Below are 12,160 nucleotides of genomic sequence, written 5' to 3'. Positions count from 1 at the left end.
ATAATGCAATTCTGTAATCGGACTAAAGAAAATTGCTATTGGTAGGGGGAATGGTTTCTTCGGACGACCAACCATGTAGAACACCTTTGAGGCATGGAATCAAATCTGACTATTGATGAGGGGCTGGGGTATTCGGGCCAACTCCTCCTAACTAGCATTTTATAGTTCTTGGGAGGGTTTGTGGAGGTGGTAGGCATCCAACAACTCATCTGCCTACTCTATTGGGTTCATATCTGGAGAATAAGCTGGTGATTCCATTTGTATGATTCCTTCCTCCAAAACGAAACCATTCACCAAGTTTGCTTGATGTGGCATCTAATTGTCGTCTATTAACATGAAGTCTCCAAATTGCTGCAGCGTAATGGACCTGAAGCTTGTCTGAAGATCTCATCCCTTTATCGACAACTGGTCAGAGTTCCATCTCGGAGACATGCAGATTAGTGCGCCTATCAATAGAGATGCAAGCATATACCATCACACCTTCACCACCAAATTTGACACTTTCTTGCCTGTACGCTGGATTGCTTCTTGTGCTACATTCCCTTCAGATGAAAATATACCTATTTTCAGGATGAAGGGGGAAAACGGGACTCTTCAGAGAATAGAATATTGTTCCACTCATTTTGTTTCCATTTCACATGCACTTTTTTCTACTTCCCACGGATAACCGTGCAGTTAATGTGACATTTTGGTTCGACCATTGGTCGACAAGCACATTCCTACAGCATGAAGGTGATTTCGAACAGTTTGTGTCAAAACTGTGGTGCAAGTAGCTGAGCAAAGGTGTTGTTATAGTAAAGTGGCATACTTTAATACCTTCTGGACATGAAAGCTTAATGACGGTCTTCATTGAGAGTTGTTGTGTGTCTACAATCTTGTCCTGATCTTTGTCCTGCATCTACAGTCTCTAAAAACTGGTTGCAGATCCTAGAAATCAATTTTGTGAAGCTCCAATGGCTTTGTGTTTTGTCCCCCTCTAGCCTGCAAACAACTCTGGAAGCTTCTGATCCTGCTAAATGACTCCGTTGAGACATTGCTCTCATCTAAACAGCATGCTTACTGAATGTCGATCATTCTTTTTTGCGTACATTAGGTTGAGAGTGAGATCTCATTTGCTGCCATTGCAGAGTCGTCTTCAACATAAAACTCAAATTTTGCATACAGCAAAGTTAGAAATTGAGAAAAATTTGCATTTGTGACCCTTCTCTTCTATTTTATCCACAAAAATACTCTTTTTTACACAATACTAAAAATATCCCTTGTTTTGAGCTGTGCATATGTTGAAAATTGTCCTTAAATTTTCCAAAGAATTTATTATCTGGACGTAAATAATCAACATTTTAATCACTTGATTTTTCCTTTTTAAAAATTACTGACTCATTAATTATTAAAAGCAAAAATCAATCATTTAGTGTCTATTACCCAAAGTTAAAATAATGAATAGTAGAATTTTTCTAGAGAAATAAAATGATTTAACAGTTGCCATTTGAGAACTGAAACAAACAATACTATTAATGCAGTCACAATACACTCATTTCATAAATAGAAAACTCACACATCTACATAAGGGACCAATAGAACAAAGCTCATAAGTTAAACATACAAATAAAAAAAGAGTACTCAAATATCTAAATAGGAACATTAATTGCAGGGAGGGCATTAGTAAGAATGATTTTAGGACATATATACATACATTCATAATATAACTGTAAATATAATAAGAAAACAAAAATTTCAACATCAGGTAGTCTGATCAGTAAATGAACACTTAAGTACAATTTACTTTTAAAAAATCAAATACATCCTTAAAAGCAGTAGTGTTTGGTACACGGCTATAGAAATGCAGGCTGCAAGAGGAATGCAAAAAGAAAATTAAAAAAAGTTGAGTAGGGAGTTTCAATAACTGATAAATGAAAACCATGAAGATTTATGTAAAATATGCTCTAAATATCCCAGAATTTTGGATTAAAACTTTCAAAGTGTAAAATTTCCAGAGCCTTTTAAAAATTAAACGTTTAACCCTTACAGGCGCGGGTCATTAAAATTTTAGAAATAGAATAAAAAAACACAATGGATGGGATAAATTGGTTATCTGGACACAGATTTTACAGTCAAAATTTTTTTAAATTCACCCCCTCTATCTTGGGGTGGTGTCCCCGTTTGTGACCACCGCCCGCCTAGAGCAGAAATTGTTTTCTGAAGTGGTTATGCTTACCACATATGACAATTGGAGTAATTTCAAATATTTTAAGCTCTTAAGCATTTTTACTAATTATTTCAATAATTTATGCCATTAAGAATATTTAGAACACAAAATTCAATATTTTTACTATAAAAATTCCAAGATAAAGATGAAGTAAAATTCAAGAAAGTTCATATAGATTATATAAAATTATCTAAATAAGCAATTTAAAATGTTAAAAATATTTTTGGCACATTGTTCTTGCTTTATGTGCCTTCCTTTTGTGCTATAAAATATTAAATGAAAAAATACGACTCTATAATACCATTTGCAGAAAAAATAATATCAAAGCTGATAATAAAAAAAGTGTACAACTGTCTGGTAGGAAAAGCAGATCTCAAATGTGTGCAGGCATGGACCTTCAAATTCACCTGTTATGGGTCAAGAACCCAAAATAAATAAACAAAAGTCCATTGTAGACGATTCTTTTGGTCTCCCTTTTATGAAATGTATCAAATTACATCTTTCACCCACAACAGTGAGATCAATGCTCTAGACGGGCGGTGTCCACATTTGGGGACACCTGGAAAGAAACTTTGTTTATGCATTCAAAAATGAACTCTAATCTTTTACAAAATTATGATTGATTAGCTCAGGATTCCTGAGGGAAAATGGTTGACTAATTTAGTTTATGGTGTAAATTTTAAAATCTTGAAAAAAATATTGTATTTGAGCTTGAAAATCGAGGTATTTTGAACAAGAAATTAAAACAACAATAAGAGTCATATTTAATAGTGCTGCCATCTGTGTGCATTAAAGAGAAATAAAAGCAACTAATGCAGCGATTTTTGGAGTTTTAAAGAAAAAACTTTTTTTTAAAGAAATTTTTAAAATTGGTGTCCCCCCCCCTTTGGTCCCCCCTCCACCGCGCCGGAAAGGGTTAAGATACACCAGAAATCAAAAACACACAAGAACTGCATTGATTATGATCAAACTTGAAACAAAGTATCCTGCACAAAGCAAGTGGCATGTGGTAAAAAGGAAGATGGAGCAATGTTTAGATTTTTGGGGAATTATTAAGCCACAAAAGTGGCGTTTAACTATTTAATACTCTTTGAACTCTTTATACACATATTCACATGTAATCAGAGGAAATTGCACTGAAATAATACCATAAGTTTTACTTTTTTTTTGGTTTGGGATTTAAATTGAAGTTTTGAAATGTATACTTACATCTTCTGTTAATTGTTAAGCTCAACTAAAAGAAATGAAACTCCGGCTACCTCACTTTGAAATGTAAAAAATATATCATCAACCGCGAAAAACATTTTTTATTGTCACGTAACTTCATTTATTGGATAAGTAAACATTAAGAGAGAAAAATGATTTTAAAATATGTAAAAACAAATTAAGTTGGTACGACAGTACATTCTCCTGTCCCAACCCTTAAACAACATGTTCAGAGCATGCTGTCTACCTATTTCCCTTGCAAATAGATTTCCAGTTGGAGAGAGCTTGTATGATGTTGCTACCCATTAAAGAAAATCATATCTACAACTAAATAGGTTTTTCTAAATACCATTTTTGGCTGCTTTTGACAATAAAGAATGTATTATGAAAGGATTTTTCCGGGCTGTTGTGCCGTGGTCTGAGTGTATATTCTCCAAACGTTTCGGCTGCATCTGCGGCAGCCATCCTCAGTGGTTCCGAGTTCGTAACTTCCAGGGAAGAGACTTCTTGGCAACTGATGCAAGTGTCGAAGTGCTGTCAACATTTATAGGGCCTGGGTCCTCTTGGTTCTGGACTGGGATTGGCTGGTGAACGTCTGTCTTCATCGCTTCCTGATTGGAGCTTAGGCTCTCCTTTTCCTGCTCGGGGATTGGCTGCTGGGGATTCAGCTGAAGGTCCGTCCTTGTTTCTGATTGGCTGGAGGTTCTTGTTGTTTTGATCCTTTTCAGTATGGGATGCCAGAGCTTGTTTATCTTTATTCCTTCTTCTTTTTTGTTGAAATTATTTGGATGTTTGAATATCTCGATGGCTTCTCTGTTCAATCTCGCAGAATAATGGCAAGTCCTTGAAAGTATTTTTGTCTCTTTGAATTTGATGTCATGGTTCCCCTCACTAAAAGTGTGTTCTGCGACTGCTGACTTCTGAGTGTGGCCTAGTCGGCAATTTCTTTGATGTTCTTTGATTCTAGTGTTGACGCTTCTCTTAGTAGTTCCAATATAGGTAGATCCGCAGGAACAGGGAATCTTGTAAACACCTGCGGCGGACAAGGGATCTCTTCAGGGTGGCGACAGGAACTGTGAAAAAAAGTTCCCTGACTTTTCCCTGATTAAGTTCACCAAATTTCCCTGATTTACGTTACCAATCATAATGGTTTTCTTTCTTTGCTCTACTTGAAATCCATTGTATGTTTGTATTAAATGCAGTATTTTAAACGTTTTGTGTAAAGTTGTTGAACTAAAGATATATTTTTAAAAGATGCTACTTTTTTAATAAAATGGTTTTAAAAAAAAGACAATTTTTTTTGGAAGGTAAGAAAAACCTACAAAACAGTATATTAAATTTTTATACATGGAACGATTATAGAAAATTAAAAAAAAAAAATACTTCCAGAAACCACTTAGCATAAGAATTTTAAGAAACAATTAAAATTACTCTTAAAAACATATGTGATTTAGGACTAAAAAGTAATTGAAATTATTTTGAACTAAGTTTTCAAACAGCATAATAATTGTTGCAAGAATAACAAGTAATAGTGAAAGAATAGAAGTAATGTAGTTATTCTTATATAACTAATTGACATATTTATGCAAAACAGATGAAATCATTTGACATCCATTCGTAGGGAGCTTTTCTCGAATGAAGAATATAGATTTTAATGAATGAATACAACATTTTAACAATAAAAAAATAAAGATATTTACTTAAGTTCACAAGTTAACTCTATTTCAAATGATTTCAGTATGTAGCGAAAAAAAATCTTAGATTGCTTTTGTAACAAACAACTTTGAATGCAAGGGGGGAAAAAAAGCAATTAGTTAATATCAAAATATATAAAAGAATACAACTTGGTTATAAAATTTAAAAAATACCTAAGTCTGAAGAAAAGAAAACCTTTATAATCTGCGGTGACAACAAATAGTATAACGGCAAAAAAAAAAAAAAAAGTTTTTTTTATTGAAAGTTCAGTTTTAGCAATTAAATTCAAAACCCAAAGAAGTAATAACTTTTAAGTTTTTTTATAGTTTTAATTCAAAAATCAAAGATTTCTTCTTGAAATTGTGATTACAGAACTTAATTATTTCGAGACAATGGAATAAAGGCAACGGAGCTAAGACATTAATGAAGGCTTCCTCTTTGCCTGTATGGTTGTTTATTTTACGTAGCATTGAGAGCGTAAAAGGAAATTTCAAGCTAAGGTAAAATAAACAACCTAACAGACACAGAAGCAATCTTAGGAAGTGCATTCTGTGGTTAATAAGCAAGATTCAATACTTTGACGTTGAGGAAAAAAGATGCACAAATATGCGGCAGTGTATAATCGCACCTCATTAATTTTACTTTTTTTGAACAGATAATTGGCGGAAAATGCGTAGGGAATTGGAGTACTTAATTTAAAAAAAAAATTTTTTTTTCTTCATAAAATCAATTTTCCCTGATTTTTTGTTATTTTTTTCAAAATTCCCTGATATTTCCCTGATTAATAAAGTTCCCTGACTTTTCCCTGATCTCCCTGATTTCCCTGATCTGTCGCCACCCTGCTCTTGCATCTTTCACAGATCGTAATAAGTCGCTGGTTCGGTGGGTGGGTTTGAAAACAGTCTTGATATTGTGGCGTCGCAGAAGTCTTTCGATTCTATCAGTGACGTCCTCAACGTAGGGGAGGTAGGCTGTGGACTTGATCGGATCTTCTTTAAGTGGCTGTTTTTTTTATTTTGGGGTGGAAGGCTCTTTTGATCTCCTGCTTTGAAAAACCGTTGGCTTGGAAAACATTTGTGAGGTGGGAAATTTCATGCTCGATAGCAGTCGGTTCGCAGATTCTGTTGGCTCTCACGAATAAAGTTTTCATTACACCTCTCTTCTGTCGAGGATGGTGATTAGAGTCCTTGTGTAGATAGCGATCAGTATGTGTAGGTTTGCGATAAACACGATGGCCTAGGGATCCGTCATCTCTGCGACTGACCAAGACATCCAGGAAAGGCAACTTCCCGTCGTTTTCGGTTTCCATCGTAAATTGGATATTCTCATGTTGGCTGTTTATGTGAGTCAAAAATCGGTGAAGTTCGTCTTTTCCATGGCTCCATATCACGAAAGTGTCGTCGACGTATCTGAGCCAGCAAGTCGGTTGTTTTTCCGCAGTGCTGAGAGCAACTTCTTCAAATTTCTCCATGTAGAAGTTGGCAATTACAGGGCTCAATGGACTCCCCATGGCTACACCGTCAATCTGCTCATAGATGTCATTGTTCCACTGGAAATACGTGGTCGTTAGGACATGCTGGAACAAATCAGCGATATCTGGTGAAAATATTTCCCGTACGTTCTCCATGGCTTCCTTGATTGGAACTCTCGTAAAGAGAGAAACGACGTCGAAGCTTACCAAGATATCTGTTGACTGGAGACTGTAGGTTTTGAGCTTCTCTATGAAGTGGGACGAATCTCTAACAAAAGATTCCGTTGCCCCGACATGGGGTTTCAGCAAACTGGCAAGATGTTTAGAGAGGAGGTGAGTAGGAGAGTTTATGGCACTGACAATAGGTCTCAACGGCAACTCTTCTTTGTGGATTTTTGGCAATCCATATAATCTGGGGATGAGCGCTTCAGATGATGAAATTGTCTCCTTTGTTTTCTCAGGTAGTGTTGATTTCATAATTAGTGAGTTGGTCTTCTTCAGGATCCTGGATGTAGGGTCACAACGGAGTTTTACGTAGATCGTAGGGTCCAACAGGTCCCTAATCTTTCTTCGGTAGTCTTCGGTGTTGAGAACAGTCGTAGCGTTGCCTTTGTCTGCCGGTAGGATAACAATCGATTTGTCTTCATTGAGACTTTTTATGGCTTTTCTCTCTGCATTGCTGACATTACTTCTTGGTGGCTTGGCTTTGTGCAGGATGCGGGCCGCTTCTCTCCGAATTTCTTCAGCCTCTGCTTGCGGTAGTTGTCTTAGGCTTGATTCGATGTTGGCAATAATGTCCTCCGTCGGAATGGAGTTCATGCTGATAGCAAAGTTGCCGCCTTTGGCCAAAATTGACGTTTCAGCGGTTGTCAAGACTCGGTTAGATTTGTTTACAACCACTCGGGAAATGTCTAGGGCAGGTCTAATGGCTTGGGTGTTGTTCAGAGTATTGAATTTACTCTTTTGTCGGGCTGACACACATTCCATTTTCCTCTCAGCGGAACTGAAAGTGAGACGATCAACAGTGTCCCAGTCTGCAGGCCTGATGGAATTGGCTATGCTGAGATGCAACCGTAACAACGATGTACTTGTTTTGGCGAGGTCTTTGCGAATATCATGGATTCGTTCACGTAGCAGAGCTTTCTCCGTTCGGTTGTAGATGCGATGGGCTTGAGCAGAGCGGATGAGACGCTTCTGTTGTAGAAACTTAGGAATAGTCCCAGAGTCTCGGCACCGAAGTAGAAATGTAAGGGAGCTAAGCAGTTGTAATTTCTTCTTTCGCAACACTTCGACACTGCGTATTGAATGGTAGGTTTCCTCCCCGTAGAGGTTGTCAATGTAAGAGTGAAGGCTTTCACGGCCGTTGTCAATATTATGAAAGGATTTTTCCGGGCTGTTGTGCCGTGGTCTGAGTGTATATTCTCAAAACGTTTCGGCTGCATCTGCGGCAGCCATCCTCAGTGGTTCTGAGTTGGCAAACGCTACGACTGTTCTCAACACCGAAGACTACCGAAGAAAGATTAGGGACCTGTTGGACCCTACGATCTACGTAAAACTCCGTTGTGACCCTACATCCAGGATCCTGAAGAAGACCAACCCACTAATTATGAAATCAACACTACCTGAGAAAACAAAGGAGACAATTTCATCATCTGAAGCGCTCATCCCCAGATTATATGGATTGCCAAAAATCCACAAAGAAGAGTTGCCGTTGAGACCTATTGTCAGTGCCATAAACTCTCCTACTCACCTCCTCTCTAAACATCTTGCCAGTTTGCTGAAACCCCATGTCGGGGCAACGGAATCTTTTGTTAGAGATTCGTCCCACTTCATAGAGAAGCTCAAAACCTACAGTCTCCAGTCAACAGATATCTTGGTAAGCTTCGACGTCGTTTCTCTCTTTACGAGAGTTCCAATCAAGGAAGCCATGGAGAACGTACGGGAAATATTTTCACCAGATATCGCTGATTTGTTCCAGCATGTCCTAACGACCACGTATTTCCAGTGGAACAATGACATCTATGAGCAGATTGACAGTGTAGCCATGGGGAGTCCATTGAGCCCTGTAATTGCCAACTTCTACATGGAGAAATTTGAAGAAGTTGCTCTCAGCACTGCGGAAAAACAACCGACTTGCTGGCTCAGATACGTCGACGACACTTTCGTGATATGGGGCCATGGAAAAGACGAACTTCACCGATTTTTGACTCACATAAACAGCCAACATGAGAATATCCAATTTACGATAGAAACCGAAAACGACGGGAAGTTGCCTTTCCTGGATGTCTTGGTCAGTCGCAGAGATGACGGATCCCTAGGCCATCGTGTTTATCGCAAACCTACACATACTGATCGCTATCTACACAAGGACTCTAATCACCATCCTCGACAGAAGAGAGGTGTAATGAAAACTTTATTCGTGAGAGCCAACAGAATCTGCGAACCGACTGCTATCGAGCATGAAATTTCCCACCTCACAAATGTTTTCCAAGCCAACGGTTTTTCAAAGCAAGAGATCAAAAGAGCCTTCCACCCCAAAATAAAAAAACAGCCACTTAAAGAAGATCCGATCAAGTCCACAGCCTACCTCCCCTACGTTGAGGACGTCACTGATAGAATCGAAAGACTTCTGCGACGCCACAATATCAAGACTGTTTTCAAACCCACCCACCGAACCAGCGACTTATTACGATCTGTGAAAGATGCAAGAGATCCCTTGTCCGCCGCAGGTGTTTACAAGATTCCCTGTTCCTGCGGATCTACCTATATTGGAACTACTAAGAGAAGCGTCAACACTAGAATCAAAGAACATCAAAGAAATTGCCGACTAGGCCACACTCAGAAGTCAGCAGTCGCAGAACACACTTTTAGTGAGGGGAACCATGACATCAAATTCAAAGAGACAAAAATACTTTCAAGGACTTGCCATTATTATGCGAGATTGAACAGAGAAGCCATCGAGATATTCAAACATCCAAATAATTTCAACAAAAAAGAAGGAATAAAGATAAACAAGCTCTGGCATCCCATACTGAAAAGGATCAAAACAACAAGAACCTCCAGCCAATTAGAAACAAGGACGGACCTTCAGCTGAATCCCCAGCAGCCAATCCCCGAGCAGGAAAAGGAGAGCCTAAGCTCCAATCAGGAAGCGATGAAGACAGACGTTCACCAGCCAATCCCAGTCCAGAACCAAGAGGACCCAGGCCCTATAAATGTTGACAGCACTTCGACACTTGCATCAGTTGCCAAGAAGTCTCTTCCCTGGAAGTTACGAACTCGGAACCACTGAGGATGGCTGCCGCAGATGCAGCCGAAACGTTTGGAGAATATACACTCAGACCACGGCACAACAGCCCGGAAAAATCCTTTCATAATATTGACACCGGCCGTGAAAGCCTTCACTCTTACAATAAAGAATGTCTTCACTTTTGGTTTTGTTCCAAAAACTACATGTGACAGTTTAATTCTAACCAGTTGAAAGAAATAGAATTGTCAAGAATGAAAAACATAACATAATTGTCTATTCATAAAAAAAAACTAAGACTTAAATTATGGTAAGAAACAAGCTTTCTCCTTTGTTTCCTGATTGTTTTTTGATGGTCATCTGAAAATGGGGAAAAAGCTAAGTAAATAAATGAGAAGCTAAGGAAAAAGAGTCGAGGAATTTTATGGTTAGGAAGAACAGTTGAGAAATTAAAAGGCTTTCGAGGTAGTGTTTCAGACAAAATCAAGTCTGGAGAATAGTGTTAAGGAGCAGCCTGTTCCTTTGCATTCTGGTGGTTCTTGTAGGCTATCTGAAGTTGAGAAAGAGCTGAGCAGGTTGGGAGCTGCAGAGGGAGAGACAAGGAAGCTGATGGCTATGAGAGATCATTTGAGGAGTTGATAAGCTATGGAGGTAGTCGTGCTAACTTGATTGGGTTTGGAGGAAACTCTGAGAAAGTTGGAAAATTAATAGCTTTTGCATTATTATTATATATATTTTTGTTTTATCAGCATTAGTACAATAAAAAGCTTGAAAATCTTTATCTGCATAAATGTTGATGTTCCGAGTTTTCCTTAAATAGAATAGGTACTCAAAAATGTGTAAGATAAGGCGATAAACAAGCAAGCTACTAGCCACATGACCTGTCTAGCCAATTATCACCTTACCCGAGTAGGGTAAGGTGATGCCATTGTTGTTTTGAGTCTGTTTTTCAATACCGTCCTAAATCAAAATTTTTTTTTTTTGCATTACAAATTGTATTTTGCAAATGATAAATGGAAGAAAAAATAACTTACTCTGGTTGAGTAATTCCTTACATTGTAAAGTCAAAAAATGCCAATCATAACCAAGAAAAATTCATCTTGCCTACAAAACAATCAATCCCAACTTGCAGGGAACTTCAGTAGCCAACACCTCAGTATCAAAAAGTACTTTAACAGACGTTGATCACAATGAAAGAATTATAGAAGTGCTAAATTTGTCATCTCATCTCTGCATAGATATGTGTATAATTTGTTTATATTACCTAAAAAGTAAGTGCAGTATGTGATAATTAAAGAAAAAAATTGTTACAAAAACACATTGATGGAACTCTTCTTGCTAAGGAGGGTAGGACAAATTTAAATATCAAATGGAGAAACTTACTTTAAACAATTCAAGATGAGTGCGAACTCTGAGGTAACAAAACGAACTATCCTGAGATCCCCATATGTTTCTAGGGTATGATTTGAAAACATTGCGCTGCAATGTACTCAAATGTTCTATTACAGGAGCAAGATCAGGCCATGGAAGCATGGAAGAAAACATCTAAAAAAAGCATTATTGGTTTCTATTCAAATCTGCACTTTAATAATTCTACAATTTGACATTTTAAATGAAAGGCAAGTCCAGCACTAAAATTTTTTTCTCTTACAATATTAAAATTGCATACAACATGATACAAACTGTATACTAATTTAAAAAAATAACTAAGCATAAGGAAATTTGCTAGAAAATATACTGGAAATAATATTAGGAAAGAGAATAAAGGCAAGAGGATTCACAGCATCTCACCCTTGCAAATAGTTATTTAATTAATATTTATTTGAAAGTAATTTTCAACAAGAAAGTAATTTTAGTCCATTAATTTGACACTAACAATAAATATTAAATATTTTAAATCTTGTGTATCCCAAAGTACCAAATTACCTTCACTATAAACATTGGTGATCAAAATGCCTTTTTTATTACATAAATTATTTATTTTAAATACAAATGAAACTGAATTTGAATTGATGAAAAATGTATTCGATAGACACACAGATTACTGAGAAAACAAGATTACACAAGAGTGAAAAAAATAAAATAAAGGCTGCCACCAGTGCTCATCATAAATATTTGACTTAAAATAAGAGAAATAAATTATTTACTAAATACAGTAATATCCCGATTATCGGCGGTCGGGTTATCCGCGGCTCGGATTATCCGCGGGTCTTTTCACTATTTTTTTAACAGTCATTAAATGCTTTTAAAACTTTTGATCGTGTTATTGTTCGTTTTTAGCTTTTACATATGTATATTTTTTACTTTCAATGTTAGCAAATAGAATGTAGCAATG

At 37.1% G+C, this 12,160-nt stretch overlaps 1 protein-coding gene across 3 annotated transcripts in view; it reads right to left on the bottom strand.

Annotated features, from left to right (window-relative positions):
* Positions 1-12,160, bottom strand: part of LOC129218602 (uncharacterized) — a 61,049-nt gene that overhangs the window by 15,710 nt on the left and 33,179 nt on the right. For all 3 annotated transcript variants that reach the window (XM_054852921.1, XM_054852922.1, XM_054852920.1), the window contains exon 7: positions 11,209-11,370. In XM_054852921.1, the coding sequence (XP_054708896.1) occupies positions 11,209-11,370 (162 nt within the window). The remainder of the gene's footprint in view (positions 1-11,208; positions 11,371-12,160) is intronic.

Source organism: Uloborus diversus, chromosome 3, assembly GCF_026930045.1.
Source record: "Uloborus diversus isolate 005 chromosome 3, Udiv.v.3.1, whole genome shotgun sequence".
Taxonomy (NCBI): Eukaryota; Metazoa; Arthropoda; class Arachnida; order Araneae; family Uloboridae; genus Uloborus; species Uloborus diversus.
The sequence above is the reverse complement of the archived record's forward strand: the minus strand, read 5'-3'. Positions and strand labels throughout refer to the sequence as shown.